Source organism: Labeo rohita, chromosome 15, assembly GCF_022985175.1.
Source record: "Labeo rohita strain BAU-BD-2019 chromosome 15, IGBB_LRoh.1.0, whole genome shotgun sequence".
Lineage (NCBI taxonomy): Eukaryota > Metazoa > Chordata > Actinopteri > Cypriniformes > Cyprinidae > Labeo > Labeo rohita.
In genome coordinates, this window is record NC_066883.1 from 19,098,128 (window position 1) to 19,121,863 (window position 23,736).

At 37.2% G+C, this 23,736-nt stretch overlaps 2 protein-coding genes across 4 annotated transcripts; one reads left to right on the plus strand and one right to left on the minus strand.

Moving 5' to 3' along the window:
- Positions 1-1,754: 1,754 nt before the first annotated feature.
- Positions 1,755-9,798, plus strand: fam222bb (family with sequence similarity 222 member Bb). 3 transcript variants are annotated; one of them, XM_051129902.1, is made up of 3 exons: positions 1,755-2,222; positions 3,483-3,607; positions 4,792-9,797. In XM_051129902.1, exons 2-3 carry the CDS (start codon positions 3,529-3,531, stop codon positions 6,432-6,434), a joined length of 1,722 nt encoding a protein of 573 aa, XP_050985859.1. In that variant the 5' UTR covers positions 1,755-2,222; positions 3,483-3,528; the 3' UTR covers positions 6,435-9,797. The 3 variants fall into 3 exon arrangements, with proteins under 3 accessions (XP_050985859.1, XP_050985858.1, XP_050985860.1); XM_051129901.1 differs by having other exon boundaries at positions 1,755-1,950; positions 4,792-9,796; XM_051129903.1 differs by lacking the exon at positions 1,755-2,222 and adding an exon at positions 4,401-4,566 and having other exon boundaries at positions 4,792-9,798.
- Positions 9,799-13,472: 3,674 nt separating this feature from the next.
- On the minus strand, positions 13,473-21,180 carry p2rx8 (purinergic receptor P2X, ligand-gated ion channel, 8). The gene is made up of 12 exons (XM_051129835.1): positions 20,992-21,180; positions 20,713-20,857; positions 20,517-20,588; positions 17,534-17,609; positions 17,284-17,374; positions 17,057-17,140; positions 16,770-16,911; positions 16,557-16,678; positions 14,299-14,392; positions 14,149-14,214; positions 13,980-14,065; positions 13,473-13,808 (listed from the first exon to the last, which is right to left on the minus strand). Exons 1-12 carry the CDS (start codon positions 21,126-21,128, stop codon positions 13,760-13,762), a joined length of 1,164 nt encoding a protein of 387 aa, XP_050985792.1. The 5' UTR covers positions 21,129-21,180; the 3' UTR covers positions 13,473-13,759.
- Between the last annotated feature and the right edge of the window lie 2,556 nt (positions 21,181-23,736).

A 23,736-nucleotide genomic window follows, 5' to 3' on the forward strand; every position in this document is an offset into this window, starting at 1 on the left:
AATATTTACCTTGAAACTGATGATGAAAAAGGCTGGACTATTTATTTATTTATTTGTTTAGATGCATTTTTACTGCAATAGAGTCAAATATTGAGTCAAATATCAAAATACTGAGCTTTTTAAAATAGTTTTTGACAGAAAGTTTAGTGGACTTTTAAGTTGTTGTTTTTTATTTTGCATTGTGAAAAAAAATATAATAAAATATTTGTAGTACTGCATTTTAATGCAACAGAGTAAAATATTGAATTAGGAGTCAGGACACATTATAACAAAAATATATAATATAATATAATATAATATAATATAATATAATATAATATAATATAATATAATATAATATAATACAATACAATATAATATATACCATGAAACTGATTATGAAAAGGCTGGACTATTTATTTATGTATTTCTTTGTTTGTTTAGATTAATTTTTAATGCAATAGAGTCAAATATTAAGTCAAGACACAAAAATATCAAAATATTGGGCTTTTCAAAATAATTTTTAACAGAAAGTTTAGTGGACTTTTAAGTTGTTGTTGTTATTTTTTATTTTGCATTGTGACAAAAAAACAAAATATTTGTAATACTGAAATTTAATGCAATAGAGTAAAATATTGAGTTATATATATAACAAAAAAAATATATAATATAATATAATATAATATACTATAATATAATATAATAAATACCATGAAACTGATGATGAAAAAGGCTGGACTATTTATTTATTTATTTGTTTAGATTAATTTTTAATGCAATAGAGTCAAATATTAAGTCAAGACACAAAAATATCAAAATATTGGGCTTTTCAAAATAATTTTTAACAAAAAGTTTAGTGGACTTTTAAGTTGTGGTTGGTTTTTTTTTATTTTGCATTGTGACAAAAAAAATTAAAAAAAATTGTAGTACTGCATTTTAATGCAATAGAGTAAAATACTGAATTAGGAATCAGGACACATTATAACAAAAATATATAAAATAAAATAAAATAAAATATAATATAATATATACCATGAAACTGATGATGAAAAGGCTGGACTATTTATTTATGTATTTCTTTGTTTGTTTAGATAAATTTTAAATGCAACAGAGTCAAATTTTGAGTCAAGACACAAAAATATCCAAATATTGGGCTTAAAATAATAAAAATAATTTTTAACAAAAAGTTTAGTGGACTTTGAAGCTGTTGTTATTTTTTATTTTGCACTGTGACAAAAAAATAAAATATTTGTAATACTGAAATGTAATGCAATAGAGTAAAATATTGAATTATATATATAACAAAAATATATAATATAATATAATAGAATAGAATGTAATAGAATGTAATAGAATATAATATATACCATGAAACTGATGATGAAAAAGGCTGGACTATTTATTTATTTATTTGTTTAGATTAATTTTTAATGCAATAGAGTCAAATATTAAGTCAAGACACAAAAATATCAAAATATTGGGCTTTTCAAAATCATTTTTAACAAAAAGTTTAGTGGACTTTTAAGTTGTTGTTTTTTTAGTTTGCATTGTGACAAAAAAACAAAAAATTGTTGTACTGCATTTTAATGCAATAGAGTAAAATATTGAATTAGGAGTCAGGACACATTATAACAAAAATATATAATATAATATAATATAATATAATATAATATAATATAATATAATATAATATAATATAATATAATGATCAGGGTAAAATGTAAGCCAGTGTAATTCCCATTCAGTAGGTGGCGCGTTGAAGCCAAGTTACCTTCGCGTTTCCTCGACCTCCGCGAGGAAGACACGTGGGAAAAGCGTAATGCGCCTGCGCGGATATAGGCTGCAGCAGTGGGCACTGGGCAGCAGCAGTGACTAGACAAGCGCTTTATCGACACAAGCAAAGCACAGGTGCCGAATAACCAAGCAAAATGCTTTTTTAAACAATCGCACGTCTCATCCCGAAGCCAGAGAGTAAGTTTCGCTTTCGACACCTCCCATCTGATCATTTGAATGCGGTTTTAAGAAGCTGTGAGATGAAAGCCGGGCAGTGGCTCGCACAAAGAAGACACAGGCTATATGCTAGTGCTTGTAGCAAGTGTAGAAGCAGAGGTACCAAGACAGGCTGAGATCTCATTCTGATCACCTTTTAGATCGGTTGGTAGTTTGATGGGGGTTAAACGAGCACGACGACCGGATACATCTTGTCTAGAGGGCAGATGGGCGCTACAGTGACCCTAAATTGTGTAAGTGTGTCTGTGTTGATCTGAGATCATTGTAATGCATGTAGCTTGTGGCTAAGCAAACTTTGCTGGCTAGCTGATTTATTATAGGGTGGATGAAATGGCAACCACAACTTGTGCTTTAAACTCAAAGTGCTTCGGTTTTATGCTTTGCTAATTGTGTTTGCCATTTCACAACGTAGCTCAGCTCTTCCAAAGCTCGTGTTGTTTTTAATTAAGACCGTAAATGTGTGTCAGCTTCAATGTAAGCCAAAAATACTGCTTGGCTGTACAGTGTTTGCTTGTAGAGTTTAGATATTGAACTCCGTTCAAAGGTTTTATTTCTAGAGCACCACCTAAATAAACAACTCCCCCTATCCAGTGGTCCATTTTGGGGGTGATATAACACGGCGTACTTGGGTCATCTCTGATTTGAAACAAATCCAGGATGTTTCAGGCATTGTGAGTCTCAGCTTTAGCTGATAACACGTTCTCTTGAGTGTAAAATTAAAAGCAGCTCCCTGATGAAAATAGCTGGGGGTTGGGTGTGCAGAACATGTCAGGCTCTGTCTCGACTGCACTTTTTGACACCTGCACATCTCAGATTGGAGGAGTCAGCTGGGAGCATGTGGCCTGTGGTCGTGTTGCCGCATCCCCTGCCGTGCCCCTGGGCACCTGCCAGGCAGACGGGAGAATGCGTTTGCATCGCACTCCTGACACTCAAACTGCAGGGTGTGCACCGTGGGCCCTGACACCAGCTGTTTCAGAGAGCTATTTAAAAAGGTCATGCTTGAATACATGATATTTAAATAAATGGCTACAATGAGGCAATTACAGAGATCTATAGCTACAGCGTTTGATGGATGTTCAGGTGAATTAGCAAGGGTAGGGCCTGCAGTTGCCGTTTTCTTGCGGCCGGCTGTAAATCATGTCATGTGTTGACTAGCACACCCTACTTGATATTACTTACTTAGCTTTTGCGTGCTGGTTTTCAATCTGCAGGTCTTTTAATCTAAGACGTTTTGATTATTGCTTCTGCTGCTGCTGCGTTGCAGCAAACCACCACTAATTAAACTAGAAATTTCCTCGTAATAATTTATTACTCTCATTAAGTCCCGTTGCACAGTGTGTTCCATTCAACCTACATCTACACGTAAAATTGGATCTCTTTAATGACGCCCTCAGAGGAGAAAATAGCCAATGTTTCTTTTTTTACACCGTGTATTTTAAGAGACCAATGATGTGAGTCCGTTTTTGTTCCTGACGTGACTGTTTCCTTTGCAGTGTGATGAGGAGTGAGAGTCCAATGTTGCATTAGTCTCATTGTGACATGCTGGCCTGTCTGCCGGTATCAAACCCCTCCCTCCAGCTTCTCTCGCACACGCAGATGAACACTGGACTTCAGAAATGTAAGCGCCCGTAAACCGAGCTTTGTTCTGATTATGCCGCATGCACGTTTGACCTGGTTTGTTTCTTTGTTAGTGAAACTTGCTCTGCCTTTTGACCCTGCTCTGTCAGAGCCCTGATAAGATCATATGTGACACTGGATCACAAAACCAGCCATATAGGTCAGTTTTTTTTTTTTAATTGACAAATAAAACAAGCTGTCTATTGATGTATGATTTGTTAGGATAGGACAATATTCGGCTAAGATACAACTATTTGAAAATCCAAAATATTAAGAAAATTACCTTTAAAGTTCTTAGCAGTGCATATTACTAATCAAGATTAAGTTTTGATATATTTATGCTAGGGAATTTACAAAGTATCTTCATGGAACATGATCTTACTTAAAGGAGAAGTTCAATTCCAGAACAAAAATTTACAGATAATTTACTCACCCCCTTGTCATCCAAAATGTTCATGTCTTTCTTTTTTTAGTTGTAAAATATTGTTTCATGAGGAAAACATTTCAGGAATGTTCTCTATTTAGTGGACTTCTATGGTGTCTGTGAGTTTGAACTTCTAAAATGCAGTTTAAATGCAGCTTCTCTGTGTAATCTGGCTCAATACAGTTTGGGTATGTCGAAAAACTCCCATCTCATTTTCTCCCCCAACTTTAAAATCACCCTACATCGCTGCTTTGCCTTTTTTTGTAAAGGGTGTTTGACCCTCCTTGCACGTTCACTTTGTAAACACTGGGTCGGTACTTTTTATTTATTTATTTTATTTTTTTTTGAAAATAACCAATTTTTTCGCTAGGTAAGAGCCTTCTTCCTTGGTGGGGATCTTTTAGAGCCCATTTAAACTGCATTTTGGAAGTTCAAACTCACGGCACCATAAAAGTCCACTAAATGGAGAACGTTCCATAACACAATTTCTTTACGACTGAAGAAAGAAAGATACGAACACCTTAGATGACTTGGTGGTGAGTAAATTATCTGTACATTTTTGTTCTAGAAGTGTACTTGTTTAATATCCTTATGATTTTTGTCATAAAAGAAAAATTTATAATTTTGACTCATACAATGTCTTGTTGGCTATTGCTACAAATATACACGTGCTACTTATGACTGGTTTTGTGCTCCAGGGTTACATATGAGAGCCACGTTTCTTGCATTCCCCTTCACGTTTGGCCTTGTCTTGCTCACAGGGGACACTACACAGAGGATGAGATCAGCACACTATCCTACCCCAGCGGAATTGGATGCCTATGCTAAGAAAGTTGCCAATAACCCACTGACTATAAAAATCTTCCCCAATAGCGTGAAAGTACCTCAGAGGAAGCATATTCGCCGCACCGTCAACGGTCTCGACACCTCCAGCCAGCGCTACAGCCCCTACCCACCTCAGGTCAACACCCGGACGGGCCTCTTGGCCATTGTCAAAGTCCCGGTCAAAGGGATCCTCAAGGACATCGAAGGCGGCCGAGCCCGTTTTCTCCCTAAGCTCATCATGAACCCGCACAGTGGGCTTTACGCCAATCCCAGCACTTTAAACGTTCCTCACACTGTTCCCCACCTTCAGACTCCTTTAGGCCAGAAGAGTCTCGCTCACTCTCAGGCCTTGCAGGCCCACCCGCAGTCCCTGCAGCAGAAGAGCAGTTTACAACCACACCAGGAGGCTTTACATCAGAGCCAGGCTCACCAACCGCCAGTACCGCACCACGCCCTAAACCACCAACAGACTCTCATGCAGCAGCAGCCACAGTTGCCTGGTCCGCAAGGACTCCGGCATCTGCCGGACATGGCACAATCGGTGAGCCTGCAGCACTCCCAGGGCTTCTCCCAATCCCAGGCCTCTTGCGCCGGGCCTCCGGCTCCTGGGGTCTTACAGCCCCCTCTGGCAGGCTTACAGATGCCACGCAAGCTGCCCGACGCCGACGCCCCTCCCAATGTGACTGTGTCTACCTCAACCATCCCGCTGTCCATGGCTGCCAGCCTGCACCAGAACCGGCCCAGTGACCTAAGCAGCATCGTCAATCAGATCAACCAGTTCTGCCAGGCTCGGGCTGGCATGGGCTCTACCTCCATGTGCGAAGGACAGATCGCCAACCCCAGTCCCATCAGCCGCAACCAGCTCATCAATGCGAGCTCTAGGGTGTGTACTCATCCCAGCGTGGGTCCTCCGCCTTCTTGCATCCTTGGTAACTCTGACAAGGTTGGTCCTGCTCCTGACCTCTCTGCCATGAACAGGATGCCTCTTTACCACAGTGACATGAAGCAGCAGCATTCCCAGCCACAGCAACAACGTCAGCAGGGCCCTTGGGGCCAACACCAGTTGGCGCACCTTCAGCACCTTCCGGAGGGCAAGAATCTCCCTAGAGAGGGTCTAGGATTCCTCACCAAGAACATGGGCTACCCGCAGGAGGTGTGCATGGCGCAGCCCTTCAACTTGAAGCCCTCTACCGATAAACCAACGCCATCTCCTCCGGTCAACGGGATGCCCATGAGCTACAGTAACGGCCACTACATGCAGCCTCCCTGGAACAACATCCTGCCCACGCCAAACAGTGACAGCTCAGGGTCTCAAGACCTGGTGGGGCCGTTCCACGGGGGCCTCTCAGGGGCCTCCATAGACTGCACCCCCGGAGCACAGTACAGGACCGGGGCAGCCATTTCCAGCCAGACGAACCTGATGCAGACCATGGAGTACATGGGCGGTGACTTCCAGGCGCCCTGCTTCCGGGCACAGAATCCTGGCACGATGGCTAAGATGCATAGAGCCTCAGTCAGCAGGGCCACAGATTCAGGTGATAGTAGAAATGTGCACATCCACCACCCAGGGTACAGATGAGCTGCGGCCAGTCAGTGTTAGTTTGAGCGCAAGGAAAGAATTCCCCCCTCTTCCCGTTTTGTCTAGCAAGTGATCTACTGAATGTTTCCTGTACAATGATTTATGTGGCTACCACAAAGCTGAACCCTCATGTGCCACTTGGATTTTTTTTTTTTTTTTACTTTTAGTAGTTCTTAAATAAGTAGCTTTTGGAAAACACTGTAGGCATTTATTTATTTTAGTCTGTTTTAATTATTCCAGAAAACAGCCATAACAGCTTCAGTTTATGAGATCAGCACTGTTTTTTCTCCATTCCTATCTGGTCTGTGTTATCCAAATGAAAAATGTACCACACAACATATATCCGCTTTCTCTTGTTGATTAGCAAATGTCCGTTATTTAAAAAGCAGAGAAGACGTTCTCCGCAAACGCCATTTGTTTGTAGTTTAGGCCTACTTGAGATTTGAAGTACTAACTCGATGAAGACATTTAAGGGGTGCCATGAAACTGAAATATTTGGCTGTTCCATCTAAGCTAACAGCTTGTACAATGTATAGAGGTTGATTTTATTTTTGTTCCTCTCAATGTTTACATATTGTGCTTTTTGTAACTAATTCTGAATCGATATGAAAGTGCAAACTGATACTGGGATATGCACATATGACAAGACTGTTTCTTTTCCAGACTGTTGAACACGAATCAGGTTAAAGTCTTAGATGGAAATGTTACACTAGGGCTGAGTCAAGCCACATTGTGTACAATGTTAATCCTTCCCTTGAAGTGTCAGCTAATGCACTATCCTTTTTATTCCCCCTTTTTTTTCTCCTCAACTATCCTATTAGATTTCAGTTTAAATGGAGACTGCTGTAGACTGAAATTGCTTCGGGACTTGTGCTGTGCCCTAATTGCATAGCTTAGGGTTTTATTTTGTCTTTCAACTTAATTGTTACTACTTGAATCTCATTGGAAAGAGACGGTAACGGCAGGCTTCGACTCACTACAGGACCGACCCAAAGCTACCTTTGGGAGGAGCGTCATCATCCGCTCGCATGTTAGTTCGTCGTTAATGGAAAGACGTCCTTGACCATAATTGGATGACGGAAGTGTGTTGATGTAAGCGCAATATAAATGAGCACCACGGGCTAGCCTGTGGCTTTACTGCTGTGCTACTGTAACTGAGAGGTGTGATTAGCCGGTGTGAATGCTGTGTGTCGGGGCGGATTGGCTCCCTGCTTTTGCTCCATCATTAACACCATACCGCTCTTCCCTGGCGGGATCACTTCCATCTCCGTCACACGCTGTTGTGTCAGCTGAAGCCTGCCACTGCATTTTCCACCCACCTTAGGCACTTGATGTGTCATGTCGGTCTTATCTAAAATAGCTGAAATGCACCGCCGGTGACAGTCTAGGTCTGTTCGACGGGAAATAACCTAAACAAAAGACGCATTTTAAGTTCTGTGAATTCCATCCCGTGCTCCACGGTTTAACTCCCATGGAGAGTTTCTCTCTTTCTCAGGTCTACCTGTGCCTCTTCTCACATTCTCCCTTGACTTTTACGTCGAATGAGTCTCTCCACCTTTATCAGGGCAGGCCATCTGGCAGTGGAGCATGGGTATTGTCAGACTTTGGTGGAGCAACTGCAGACGAGCGAATGGGTGGAGCTGTGACACCCAGTATCATAACCTCCCTGTTTGCCCCTCAGAAGCCTTAAATATTTGATCCTTGAACTGTCCTTGACTATAGGCATGGTGTAGAATATAAATTCATATTTAGTTAAATTTGTTTTTGTAAAACCATCAATCGGGGGAGTGAACTCCCGAAAGAGTTTTTTTTTTTTTTTTTTTTTTTTTTTTTTTGTATTTAGCAATGTATGTGTAGTACTGGGCTGTAACACCACATCATGTTATGTTTCCCACGCTAGCATCTTTATTTGCTCTGTTTACCATTGCAGCAGTTTCCTCAAATTTGGAAGCGAGAGCTCGACTACAAGGTTTGCGTCCAGGCCTAGTTTAAGCTTTCACATTAGGATACGTTGCCCATGAAGCTGCTATTTTATTCTGACTACAAAAAAGTTATTTCTTATAAATGTTGTGAGGATAGAGTTAAGATCTAATTTATATTATGCCTTTTTTTGCAATGCAATATTGTTAGTAGGTTGAGCGTCGGCAGACGTAATAAGTTATTCCATTTGCCTGTCGACCGTGTCATTGTAAAGCTTGAACGTTTAGACTTCCTGTATTTCTTTCGATCCTCTTTTCATGCCTTGTTACAGCTCAAGAGTACAAAGTCAGGTTACTCTTTTAATAGTTACTATCTCTATGTGAAGTGCCTCCTCTGGGCTGATGTGGACCGTGTGTATGTGACCATTGGGATGGAAAGTGGACCGGCGCTAGCGCGCATTCCGTCGAAGTCGTGCACCGCTCACGAACGGGGGACCGAGCTACTTAAAAAAAAAAAAAAAAAAAAAAAAAAACTACTGATATCGTTCAGAAAAAGAAAAAAAAACGAACACCGTGTGCTGCTGCAGGTGCAAGATCTGTTCGGATGTGAATAGTTGCTGCTGAATCACTAGTTTAGGTGGCGCGAGCTACGCTGCTGAACTCCTTAGTGTCCTTGAAACATTCGAAGGAATGCTCTGGAAAGTTCTTTGTCTTTTGGAGCACATGCACTCCTGCCCCCATCACCCTGCTCCCTTCCCTCCCACATCCCACTCCCCTTCCCCAAAACAACACAATGGCAGTTTTGGACTACAGGAGTGTGTGTTAGGAGTTGAGTGTGTCTCATCTTGTTCCACCAAAGAACAAAATGTCACTTGAATGGTAGCAGTGCGCACCTGTTTTTGTGTAACCGAAAACTGTCATTCCAGATACACATTTTTTCAGGAACGTGTTGCACAAACATTCCCCTCTAACCAAAATAAAGTTTGACTTGCATTTGCAAAGTGTGTCATGTCTGTTTTTGTCTTCTTCTACAGTTGAACGTTTCTGATTTCTGTGTACTGTAACCAAACTGGTTATATAAGATTTATTTAGTAAGTAATTATTTTGGATTAATAAGACAAATGTCAGACGCCTATGTTTAAGTGCAATCTCCTTTCATTTTTTTGTGTTTCTTAAAGGGATGGTTCACCAACAAAAATAAAAAATTTTTCATTGATTACTCACCCTCATGTCGTTCCAAACACAAGACCTTCGCTCACCTTTGGATCACAAATTAAGATATTTTTGATGAAATCCGAGAGCTTTCTGACCCTGGATAGATCACAACGCAACAACCACGTTCAAGGCCTAGAAAAATAGTAAGGACATCATTAAAATAGTCCATGTGACATGAGTGGTTCAACTGTCATTTTATAAAGTTTTATAAACAGTTAATTGTCTGTATATTCTGTTTTGAATAAATAAGGCTGGGCAAAAAAATGGTTAAGACTGACACAGAAGTGAATAAATTAAGTCTTTTTTTTTATTTTTGAGCATAAAACATATATTTGTAACTTTATAAAATTAAAGAGTTACTCCACCCAAAAATGAACATTTTGTCATTCATCATTTACCCCCATGTCCTTTCAAACCCATAAAAGCTTTGTTCGTCTTCGGAACACAAATAAATTTATTTTTGAGGCATTCTGACCCTCCCATAGACAGCAATGTAATTAACACGATCAACGTCCAGAAACGTAGCAAGGAGATCGCTAAAATAATCCACATGGACTATTTTAATGATATCCTTACTACCTTTCTAATCTTTAAATGTGGTAGTTGCGTTGCTGTCTATGCAGGGTCAGAAGGCTCTCAGATCTCATCAGAAATATCTTAATTTGTGTTCTGAAGATGAACGAAGGTCTTATGGGTTTGGAAAAGAGGTTGCGTTAGACTTTAACATTGTCCGTCATTTTGACGGACAGGGTTGTAAAAATTCCGTCATAATCTATTATTACCGATCAAATATAAAAACATTTGTTTTACTCTTTGTTCACATTTTCATTTTTAATCATGAAACTACAGGGCTATATAGGCTTGTGCATTTACTTTAAAGAGAACAGATGAACAGAGACTGCATCACTTTTCATGTTCAACACCACACCCTGCAGTGACAGCGTAGAACACTAACTACAGCAAAATATGCTGTTTTCAGTTGATGAATGAACAGTACATAGTGTGCCTCCCATCCAATAAATCCAGATAGACTAAGCTTTGTGTTTTGTTACCTTTGATATGAAACAAAGTCTCAGATTTCAAATTCTGTCCATTTCATTAGGAAACTCAAGCAATAAATACCCTTTTGGCACTCTCTAATGTGGCATGATAGATCACTGTAGCTTAAACTGGATACTCGCCTGTGCATAATCAAACGCATAGCAAAAGGTTCGTGACAGTTTCATTTTTGTTCTGGATCCAGTGCTCTGCTGCCACACTTGCTACCAACTAGACAGGCGTGGGAATTAGTTACTAATAGATCACCTTCAGTGTAATCTGTCAAAGTGACGGACGGCCTTCAGATTTTTCCGTCACTGAAAAAAATATGTAAATGATGGACAATTTTCGGTTAATGCAACCTCTGGTTTGGAACGGCATGAGGATGAGTAATTAATGACAGCATTTTCATTTTTAGGTGAACTAACCCTTTAAAATGTCTTTAACTTTAATCAGTACAGGTAATGTCAGTTATTATTATATTAAATGAAACTACAGGACTTAGGATGGATTTTCAGGTCTATTAAATCTAATCTATTAAATTTTCAGTATGTTGAGTCAAAATCTAAAAACAAAAGCTGATAAATAGTGTGAAAAAAAGTGTGTTACATGTATTTAAAGTAGTAGCCATTTTGTTTTGCTGGTGTTGCTAGCTATCTATTTGAAATGAGGGAAATTACATTTTAAAATACTATGTACAAGCAGTTATACTATACTTACCAGAGCCTGTAACTACCAGCCTGGAAAGATATGCTTGAGAGTGGAGAATGACTTAAATCATACTGGATTTTTTAAAAAATATTTGTATCCGCCTTATTCTTTAACACTGGAGTAAGCCTATGTGTGAGATTTCCAGTTCATTTGCTGGAAATAACAGGATAATAACGAGAAAAATAACAACAAGCAGTAAACAGTAAAACTGTCTACAAACCAGTGTGCTCATAATTGAGATAATACATTAAAATATAGTAGACACACAAATTTTCAATATAAAGCAGCAAAACGTGCTGTTTTGTACAGCTAAAACTAGCTGGATGTGGATGAGATTGGAAGCCACACCCATAAAATGTACAAATGGCCACGCCCACTTAGGAAGATAAAGGTGGAGGGGATGAATTAGTTTTTCTACCTCTTAGATTGCGTTATTAACATCCACATCTACACCAACCCTAGACTTAGCCCTTACTATAATACAAAAACAGTATTTTTGTTGTACAGTGTGACAAAAATAACGTTATATTGATGTGCGCATGCCCAGTAGCCAGAGCTGTCTCCCTTCTAGCCTTTACTATAAATGCTTGCCTAGGATTAACAGTGAATTCCGGTCCTCAGATTCGATTGGCTGAGCGGTGTTAGTCTATCAACGCTGGGACTTTTCACTATTTGTATCACTGCGCAATGCTGAGTACAGGTGGTTTTAGGTTTGGTAACCCTGGTGAAAAAAACAGCATGTGCTGGTAGGTATGTTTTGATGCTCGGATGCTGGTTAGGTAGGTTTTGATGCTGGTTTAAGCTGGTCCTTTGCTGGTTTATGCTGGTCCTTTGCTGGTTCATGCTGGTCCTTGACCAGCAACATGACCAGCAAAAAACAGCAAAGGACCAGCTTAAACCAGCTAAGGACCAGCATAAACCAGCAAAGGACCATCTTAAACCAGCATCAAAACCTACCTAACCAGCATATGCTGTTTTTTTCACCAGGGAAGGGAGAATGTCATGCCATAATTTTGACAGAATAACGAGCAAATTATATATGAAATGATGTATCCGAGTTAGACTCTCTCTGTTTCACTTCAAATAGAAAATGAATGCTTTTAAACACTAATGCATGAGTGATTTCAATGTTCCCCAACTGTCAGATGAAGATAAATTGCATCTGCATATGTAAACACTCAATCCGTCATTCATTTCCAGTGGTGTTTATTAAACCTGTGTAAGTGCAGATACATCAGTATGTTATTTAGTGTTCTTGGGGGCTCAATAATAATCTTGTCAAAGGGGTTTAGAAGTGTCTACCATGTGTAGAGAAAAACACTTTATTTTTACATGGATTACCACCCACAGATTTGGCACTTGCGTCGGAGCTCAGTTAACCTCAGGGCATTTATGTGACACAGCTCTAATTGGCTTTGTACAAAACTGTGCCATGATGCCATCTTCAAAGAATACAGGAGTTAAACGAGGACACTCGATCTTTTGCCAAACTCTGTGGATGGGCAGGTGGTGGATTTGGAGCCACTAAAGCTCTTAGTCCCGACAGGTTCTAATGATGAAATATAATATAGGCTATACACAATTTTGTTATACATTTTATAGAGAATAAGAATGACTTGACAAATCGAGAGTGAAGTTGTTTTCAGTTTTGTGTTACTATGACCTCTTCTGGTAATTTTGAGTCGTTACAACTAACTCATACTGTAAATTTTTTTACTCAAGTCATTTTAAGAATTTAATGAAACTGGTGTGGCAGAAGTGGTTAGGAAAGCCCTACTAATCATCATACAGCAACAAATTCATTGTAGTATTGAGTATTCGTAAATTTTACGGTCTGGCTTTCGGCCTCATCTGTGTCCACTGTTTTTAGCTGTACAAAATAGCTCGTTTTGCGGCTTGATATTGCAAATTGGTGTGTTTTACCACATTATTTTAATGTATTATCTTATTTTTGAGCACACTGGTTTGTAGTGCAAGAAGTTTTGCTGTTGACTGCACGTTGTTATTCTTCTCGTTATGTCCCTATGGCAGTTAATGAACCGGAAGTCTCGCCTATAGGCTTACTTCCACGTTGAAAAAAAATCTCAAGAGGAGAGGTATAAAAAAAGAGTCAAACATGATTAATCCATTGAATCCGTTTAATGTCTTACATCATATGCTAATATAATTGACTTAATTATATATTTGACCTTCTGAAGTTAATGCAATACATGTATTGAGTCATTTCTGTCTGAAGTCCATGCTGACAGACTAAGCATTCCTCTAAAACTAGCGGTTAAGAACCAGCAATTCCCTCATTTGCAATACATGGCAGGATCGTATCTCATGGAGCAACCTTAGCATTGAGATATTTCCACAGAGGCAATGAAAAACAACGTTTACTAAACTTCATCTTATATTTTTGCTGATGTATATGGAGCTTTTCCCATTACTATTATTGTATCATAAACTGAATTTTCTCTTCAGACCCACTGGAATTTCTCTGTCATTCCTAAAGGAGGTATAAAATAAATGTGAATAATACTTGCAGTTTCGTTTTTCAGTATGTAATGACATGCGACATGACAGAACCATTGATAATGCATTACTTGAATTCTGTTTATTCTTACATCAAAGTATACAGCACAGTAGCATTTCTAGCAAACATGCTTCTGTTACATACGTTGTCATTCTCTCAAGCTTCAACTCTGTGTGAGTGCTCCTCTTCTTCATCATGTACAGTAGCATAATGTCACAGACGTAAGAAGCCTTTGGGAAAAACAAACTTGTTATATACAGTACATTGAAATGAATGATGTATGATGCATGTATATGAATATTTACATACGTACAGCAGTAATTAAAGTCAGAGCAGAGGCTATGTTGACAATCGTAGGAATAATACTAAATTTTCTTGCCTGGAAAAGACTCAAACATACATATGTTACAAGCATGTACTATATCACCTGTGCATTGATGTCTTTAGCATTTCAGTCACATACCGATCCAAATACCATGATGTCTAAATGAATTCCATACACTTTGTAAAGTGTTCTTTGCCTCTGTCCTGCAGCATCAGTGAAATAGCGAGCAAATCTGAGAAGACAGTTGTTGTCGATACTAAGCATAACAGCATTCCGTGTCAAATTAACCAAATACAGTGGCATGCTAAAGTTTGGGAACCCCTTGCAGAATCTGTGAAAATGTGAATAATTTTAACAAAATAAGAGATCATACAAAATAAATGTTATTTTTTATTTAGTACTCTCCTGAGTGAGATATTTTACATAGAAGTTTACATATAGTCCACAAGACAAAAAAATAGCTGACATTTATCAAAATAAGTTTGGGAACCCTTGGTCCTTAATACTGTGTGTGGTTGCCTGGATGATCTACAACTGTTTTTTTTTTTTTTTTTTTTGTGATAGTTGTTCATGAGTCCCATGATCTACAACTGTTTTTTTTTTTTTTTGTTTTGTGATAGTTGTTCATGAGTCCCTTGTTTGTTCTGAACAGTTAAACTGAGCACTGTACTTCAAAAAAATCCTCCAGCACCTGCAGATTCTTTGGTTTTCCTGCATCTTTTGCATATTTGAACCCTTTCCAGCAGTGACTGTATGATTTTGAGATCCATCTTTTCACACTGAGGACAACTGAGGGATTCAAACACAACTATTAAAAAACATTCAAACATTCACTGATGCTCCAGATGAAAACATGATGCATTAAGAGCCGGGGGAGTGAAAACTTTTGAAAAGGATGAAGATGTCCTAGTTTCATTTATTTTGTTGAACTATTTTTTTTTTTTTTTTTTTTTTCATTTAGTACTGCCCTTCGGAAGCTACAGAAGATACTTGCATGTTTCCCGGATGACAAATTAAGTACAATTTACCTTGATCTTCAAATTCAAAAGTTTTCACCCCCCAGCTCTTAATGCATCACGTTTCCATCTGGCGCGTCAGTGAATGTTTGAACCTTTTTAATAGTTGTGTTTGAGTCCCTCAGTTGTCCTTAGTGTAAAAGATGGACCTCAAAATCATACAGTCACTGCTGGAAAGAATCTGCAGGACCTGGAGGATTTTTCTGAAGAACAGCAGGCAGTTTTAACTGTTCAGGATAAATAAGGAACTCATGAACAACTATCACTAAACAAAAAAGCAGTTGTAAATCATCCATGTAACCACACACAGTATTAAGAACCAAGGGTTCCCAAACTTTTGAAGGGGGTTATTATAATAATTTCAGCATTTTTTTTTCTTGTGGACTATACATAAACATCTTTTATGTAACATATCTGTATACATACCAAGGAGAGTACTAAATAAAAAATAACATGCATTTTGAATAATCTCGCTTATTTTGTTAAAATTATTCACAGATTCTACAAGGGGTTCCCGAACTTTTGCATGCCACTGTATTAGAAATTTCCCCTGCTCAAATTTTTGATTTTGTTAACCTTTTTTTTTACAGAAGAAAGACATAAATAGTGATGAAAGCCTAAATATTCAAAGCCATTCATATATTTACTTAATATTTACTGAGTAATCCACTATTTTGTAGAGCCGGTTTTCACCTGAGATTTGGAGCCAAATTACAGGGGGAAAAGATTATTTTGGAACGAGGGAAACAAGATACATTTCTAATTTTAACAATTGCAAAGTGAATGCAAATTTAAATTTAACAATTTACTACTCAAGGAGTCGCACACTGTGATCCCCACATCTCTATAACTGAACCATATTGGAACAAAAAGGAAAATTACCCCATGATTTACTCACCCTCAGGCCATTCTAGATGCATATCTAGATGTATGTGCTTTATAATGGCAGTGAATGGCTGTTGAGATTTTGAAGCAAAATATAGTGCATAAATCCATCTTAAAAAGTGCTCCACACGGCTCAGAGGGTTTAATAAAGGCCTTCTGATGTGAATCAATGTGTTTGTATAAGAAAAATATCCATATTTAAAACTTGATAAATCGTAATCGCTAGCTTCCACTAGTGATTACGGTTTATAAAGTTTTAAATAATTTTCATACACAAATGATTCACTTCAGAAGGCCTTTATTAACCTCCTGGAGTTGTGTGGAGCACTTTTGTGATGGATGGATGCACTTTATTGGACTTTAAAATCTCAAAAGCTGTTTACTACCATTATAACGCTTAGAAGATCCAGGACATTTTTTAATATGACTCCGACTGTATTCTTTTGAATGAATAAATAAATGATTTTGACTAGTATAAAAGCAGTGTGAATGTACCTGAAGCTAAATCCACCTGTTTCTGACGAGTTGCCCAGACGTACAAAGCTGTACTTAGGTCGACAATCTGAGTATTTATCAAGGTCGCAGCGCCACTCAACCAGAACCCCAATAGATCCACCCTGGTTATAATAATATCAAAATAATAGATTCAGTATAATAAGCATGAAATGTCTGTTAAATTAAATGTTGCAATGCATTCATTATTCTCACACTTCGAGCCATGTCTTCAAAGCTATGTCCAGTTTTGTTCACAATATCTCCCAGCCGAAAAATAGGACAGTAGGGGTGATCAGTTTCATTATACAAGCAGTTCTTTAAATACAATCTTCTGTTTTCCTTTAAAACATTTGATCTGTGAAGGAAAACAACATTTGAGATAATTGAATGATCGTGCAGTAAATTGTTTTATAGTAAAGTTTTGTGTGCTTTTTAATTAACATAAAAGCAGACAGGATTTGTACTCATTACCAATAGATGCATCAGAGTGAATATCTTACGTTGAGAAGTTAAACAGGGAAAATCTGATGAAGTTTCTTATGTACAAGGTGAAGTTTTCAGCTTGTCTTACAACAGTGGCTGAGCTGGAAAAAAATTGTTTTAAAAAAGTATTTTTATTTTAAACTAGATATTGACCATTTTTAATTGTATACTCTGAGGTGGAAATAACACTGTCTAGGATGAACATTGTAATTGTACTTTAAAGAGTGAGAGAAAATATTCTTACTGTGGATCACTGCGTGTTTCGATGGGACACCAGCCATATATTTCACAAGTGCCATTGTCTGTTTTTTTTAAACAAATGCCAGTTTTAATTCCTAAGAAGGATGAAACCATTTAGTAGGTTTTGCATATTTATAAACAACAAAATTACAGATGGCAAATATTTATTATGCAGCGTGGTTTTATTATCATAGCATGATACATAACTCGTTATCAGCTTACTTTTTGAAAAAATAAACAGTTTTAAATAATACCGTTTCCAGCCCTAACAGCCTCTCCCACTGTGCATTCTTCATCCTTAGAGCATGTGTTATGTGGTACTGAGGGGTTCTAAAAAAGACACCACAAGATAAAAAATTACAATGGCAGTTCTGACTTTTTGTCTTACAATTCAAACTTATTTTCCTCACTATTTTATTTGTTTTCCAAAGAATTTGCAAACAGAACTGCAATATATAAATTTGGAGAAACTTGTAAGAACACAGAATTGTGAGATGTAAATACGTAATTGTGAGAAAGTTGCATGAAAAGGTATAAAAGATAAAATGTCACCATTTTTTTGTGCAAATTGTGAACTGTATACTTACAAATGTAGTCTATTACTGATTACAGATTACATAATGAACGCTGTAGTTAGTAACGCAATCTAGTTTATGCATTCATTATTAAATTCATTAAACCAGGATTTTCCCAAACTGGTCTAAATTCAACAACTGCAGAGGGCTTCTGAGTTGACAAAAAGCTAATAATTAATTAAATCATGAAAATGTAAAATAAATTATTAGGATTTTTAGAGAGGAAAATCAGTGGTCAATCAGTAAATTATAAATGATTTACTGCCATTGTGTGAATATATGTGCGAATAATATGAATAATATCATGTAATCCATAAAAAAGTAACTGTAATCTGAATATGAGCACTGAAATGTAATATAGGCCTACTCTATACAAGTACTTGATTTTTTAAATCTGATTACATGATCCAGATTACATGCAATTGGTTACTACTAGGGATGTAACAGTCAGTGTTGGGGAAAGTTTCTTCTAAAAGTAATGCATTATAATATTGCATTACTCCCTAAAAAAGTAACTAATTACATTACTTAGTTACTTTTAATAGAATGTATTGCATTACGTTTGCATTACTTTTTTAATCTGGGCAGGGCTTGCTTGTTTGTTTTTAATATTAAAAACTTCTCAACAGACATGACTGTGATTGGCTACAATGATAAACGCTTCACGCTCCTCACCGTGCGCTCACACATAAGCACAATGGGAGCGTTTTAAAGCTGCGTGTGTCAGCGGATCCCTAATACATCTGCACATATGTCGCAGAGCGTGAAGCACTTATCATTGTAACCAATCACAGTCATGTCTGTTGAGCGCATGAACACTATGGCCAATCAGTGATGTCTAAAAATCAGCTCAACAGCGCTCAAATGTGAGTGGGAAATGGACATTTTTAAAATTTCAGTACCGAAAGTACCGAACCCGGTTTGTGAACAATATTTGAGAGAAATAGGCCTTTTGTGTACATGGAAAAAGTCTTAGATCTTTGAGCTCAGCTCATGAAAAATGGGGGCAAAAACAAAAGTGTTGCGTTTATAATTTTGGTGAGTGTATATATAAAATTTAGTGCTGTCAGTTTAACGCATTCCCCCGCCCCAGACCTGTACCTCATCTTATATTTCATATAGTTGACTGTTGACAGATATGATGCAGGGCATCAACTCCATCAATTCAGCTCTGCCATAAATTTCAAGATACTGGTGCAAACAATGCCCCTGTACGTGTTTTGTCTTATATTTATTTTTTTATATCACATTTATTTATTCATATCACACGATATCACACGGGCAGCAAGAGCAATTTGACATGAGTGCTGATTTTGTCCCAATCTATCACAAGCTTAAATGTGATTTTATACAACAGTTCAGTAAATAAGAAGTTGATTGCGTTATATTTTAAACACAATATTATGTGTTTTTGCTCAATTTTGCAGAGAACATATTACATTTGAAGCCATAGCAGAATTGTCGCGCATCTCAGGGCAACACAGCAGTGTTTAGTTTCTGAATGAATCTGCGTTTTGAACAAATTGTATGAAACAATGAATTAAAGGCCCATTCATAAAGAGAGCTGTTTACTTCATTCCTAAATGAATCAGCTGTTTAAACGAATCAAATGAATGAATGACTCATAAAGACATTTACCAGCACCTACTGGCGGATTTAGTTTCTTATTTAGAGCAGCATTTTTTAAAAAATAATAATAATAAAAACATTAAAGGGATAGTTCATCAAAAAAAAATAATTCTGTCATCATTTACTCACCCTCATGTTGTTTCAAACCTTTCTTTTGTGGAACATAAAAGAAGGTATTTTGAAGACTGTTGGTAACAAAGTTTTGGTTACCAATGACTTTTTAATCGTATGAACAAAAAATACTGAGATGTTTCTCAAATTATCTTCCTTTATGTTACATAGTTTACACGGTTAGGCTGTTGCAGCCCAAATATTTATGTGTATTAAATCTTGAATTAAATAAAATATTTTTCTAAAGCTACAATTTGTAATGTCTACTTGATACTTTTGCATTTAACACAAAAATAGCTTTCAATAATCTTTTGTGGGTATTTTCACAGTCAAATTATTTTTGCGATTACTTAGATTAATTTATCGAAGCATTATGTAATGCATCAATTAATGTAATGTAAAAATTTAATCGTCTGACAGCCCTAATATATATTTTGTAGCATCTCAAAACAGCACCTAAGTTAGTTCTGTCTTTAAATGCCCTGTGTTTTGCATTTAGAAACACAAAAACTCATTATATATGAATAGCCCCTAAGGCTCACCACAAATAAGAAATGATGCTTGTAGAAAATTGACACACTTATAATGGGGAAGTAATAGAACTGTAGTGTTTCACATCAGTTAATACAAATAACCACAGTGCTCTTACACTGTTAATGGCCTGAATGGAACAGAGACAGGATATCCAGCCTATTGTAATCAGCTGCTAATGTTGCTAATTAGCTTAAAATAATTAAAGCATAGAATTATACAGAGCAATATCAAAAAGTGATTTGTTTTTTTTTAAAAGAGTATGTCACTGTGTAAAAATCAAATGTGTTTGAAAGAACAGCAGATGTGTTACATATGCTGTTGAAAGTGCAGATGTGAGATATCGATCATAAAAGTATAATAAATGCTAAAGGGAAAATGTTTGTCTTACCTCTGAACAATTACCTAATGTTTGGTTTGGTGTCTCGATGAAACTGGTCATTATAGAAAGAAAATTCTCACCCTAGAAACAAAATTAACCAAAAGATTTATGTTTGAAGGAAATTACTGATAAACCAAATCATTACGAATATGATTGAAACAGAACTGAATGAACTTAAACTTTTGTAGGGTGTGGTTTGACTCACCTGGTTGGGGAAAACATAGTCCTCTGGTCCCCAAAAATCTGTATATGTTGTGTTGACACGTGCAACTCCTTTGACTTTAGTTACCACAGAACTCTCAATAGTGTCATCTTTTACCTGGTATCCTTTGTTTTTTAAAAATACCCATCTGTTGAGGTAAAATACGTTTAAATATTTGCCATCAAACCATCATAGCTGGCATCATCACATAAGATGATTTTACCTGAAGCTTACGCAAAACTTTCGGTTGTGGTTAAGATTAAAATTAATTACAGCTCTCACCCAAGCAAATATCCCATGACAGCGAGTTGAAATATTCTGTACAGAAATCCGATTTTCTTATTCTGCGTGCCCACATATCTGACTGTTGTATATTCAAAGAGACAAAGTAATCGATTTAGACTGTTCTGCAAAGCCATTCCTGCTCGTGCAGCTGGAGACGTGCTCACGATATGCTCATACGCCCTGCATCCCTAAGAGACACGCTGTCATGTGCCTCACGTCATCTTGCAATTTACATGCCCTCCATAATATACTCGTATACATTGATTTTCTTGTTTAGAATGTAAATTCATAAACCCGTACATTAGAGCTTTTAAACTTGGTTTGAACAATTGCCCAGTTTTAGCAGATTTATCTAAAGAATAGTTTACATATTGTCAAGTTTTAATACGTTTTTGGTTTAGTTATCATAATTTTAAAAATACTGACTTTACATGCAAAATTTTGATTTTTAAAGTTTTAAAAAACTGTCATATGTCTGAAAACTGTCATATAGCCTAGGCAGTGTCTCCTCAAAATATTGAATGAGAAAAAAGAATAGTAGTACAAAATGAAAAGGGCGCCAATATTACAGAATATAACGTTTTCCTAAAGCAACATTGTCCAACAGTGACACCAGCCGGTAAATTTACAGCGGCGTCCAAGTATACCCGGCTGCAGCCTGCAGAACGGGGCGGGGCCACACGCATCTCCCCGCCCACAAATGCTTTCATTGGCTAATGACATGTAATGACGTAGTCAACTCCTTAAAAAGGAAATGCGGTTACGAGCATGGTTCAAGCTACGATTCATTCGTGATATTAAATATCTGTTACATGTAAAATATTAAACAATATATTATAAATTCGTTAATTATCTACATGTGATATTAATAAATGGTTCAGTTGGCTAATGACATGTAATGACGTAGACACCTCTGTAAACAGGAAATGCGGTTAAGAGCACAGCTGAAGCTATGAATATATATATATATATATATAGAATATCATTCGTGATATTAACTTACATACAAAAATAAACAATATATTATGAATTCGTTAATTATCTACACGTAATATTAATCTATACCAAACATAATACATTATGTTTTCATTCATTATTTTGGGCAAAATTTCATTATTATTTTTAAGCAAGCATCTACTTCCTGCTTTCGACCTGTCATATCTTTGTGCATTAAGAACTGTATATCGCAACAATTAATGTTTATTTGCAAATTTAAATTATTTATGGGTTTTTATTTTTATTTACGCATTTACTTGTATTTAATGGTTTTTTTTTTTTTTGTCACCAACTCAACACTTAAAGTTTCTTTGAAAATGTTGTCTTAGAATTATGAATTGATAAAGTGCCATTTTTTATAAGAACTACATGACAGCTATTGCTTTGTTCTGATAACAAAACCTTTCACAATAAATTGTGTGTACATGTAGAGATAAAATATAGAGTTTACCTTATGTTAAAGAAAGTTGGGAGTCCACAAGCGTTGGACTAAACAATATATGAAGAGGAATAAACTCAAAGAACATGAAGATAATGCAGTTTGAGTATTTCATTTTATTGGTCATACAAAACAGCAGTTTAACATCACTGTTTTATTAGCAGAGGCCCACCTGTTGTGTCTTCCGTTGTTACCACATACATTTAACATGTAATAATACACACACACACAAGTTCCCTCCAGGATAAAAAACAAGACCTTCTTAAAAGCCATCTAAAAAAGTTGTTTATACATCCATATTTTTTCTCTAAACGCGTACTTAGTGATATAATGAACGCAATGTTGTAATCAAACATTGCAACTAATCAAATAAGACAAAACTTGTAGCTCAACTACTCACCAACGCAGCGACAAACGAGCGGAAATAAAATCCTGCGGAGGGCGTTAGCGTCATTAACCAATGATATAATTTGTGGGCGGGGCGACACATGTAGCCCTGCCCCACATGCAGCTCCACGCCAGTGTTGCCAACTTGGCGACTTTGTCGCTAGATTTAGCGACTTTTCAGACCCCCCTGGCGACTTTTTTTCGAAAAAGCGCCTAGCGACAAATCTAGCGACTTCTTGGACAAACCTTATTTAGTTTATGAGACACTCTGGTACTGCCGCGCGAGCGCAAAGTTGTGCTTTCCCAGCGCGCGCGCGCTCTCCCTCTCTCTCTATCTGCGTCTGCTCTGTTCAGTGTGCGGCAGAGAAGCAGCACTTTCAGATAAAAGAAGATATTCTGTTGCTTCTAACTCTATTTTACATGCAAGTATAGCCGAAATCACAGCACAGCCATTGTCTTAATCGTATGTGTATTTTATTTCATTAGACAATGTCGTGATTATGAATCACGATTTTAGTGTAGATAAATATCTTCGAGAGCTGGTTATGTAGTCCTAATGGGCTGCGTTTCAGTCACTATTTCATATTTACCCCGTTGTCTGACAAAAGAAACCGTAAAATATATCAATATATCTATGAAATATATAAATGAAAACAGTTTTATTGAATTTGGCTGCATTAAATAGCAGTATGTGAGCACAGAGACGCAAGACAATACGACGTAGCTAATATGCTGATGAGCGTATGACGTCATTTAGCGACATTTGACGACTTTTCAAATGGGGTTTAGCTACTTTCCATTGAAAAAGGTTGGCAACACTGGCTCCACCCCGTTCTGCAGGCTGCAGCCAGGACCTTCTCGCGGAGTCCGCGTCTCTCTCGCCTCCACTGAGCCCGTTGAGTTTCAACCATAGACTGTAA

Coding starts and splice junctions, on each gene's coding strand:
- fam222bb (XM_051129902.1), top strand. CDS start 3,529: ATGCTGGCCTGTCTGCCGGTATCAAACCCCTCCCTCCAGCTTCTCTCG. Junction 3,608..4,791: donor GAACACTGGACTTCAGAAAT/GTAAGCGCCCGT, acceptor TCTTGCTCACAG/GGGACACTACACAGAGGATG.
- p2rx8 (XM_051129835.1), bottom strand. CDS start 21,128: ATGGCTTTGCAGAACAGTCTAAATCGATTACTTTGTCTCTTTGAATAT. Junction 17,141..17,283: donor GAAACACGCAGTGATCCACA/GTAAGAATATTT, acceptor ATTTTTTTCCAG/CTCAGCCACTGTTGTAAGAC. Junction 16,679..16,769: donor TTGAAGACATGGCTCGAAGT/GTGAGAATAATG, acceptor TATTATAACCAG/GGTGGATCTATTGGGGTTCT.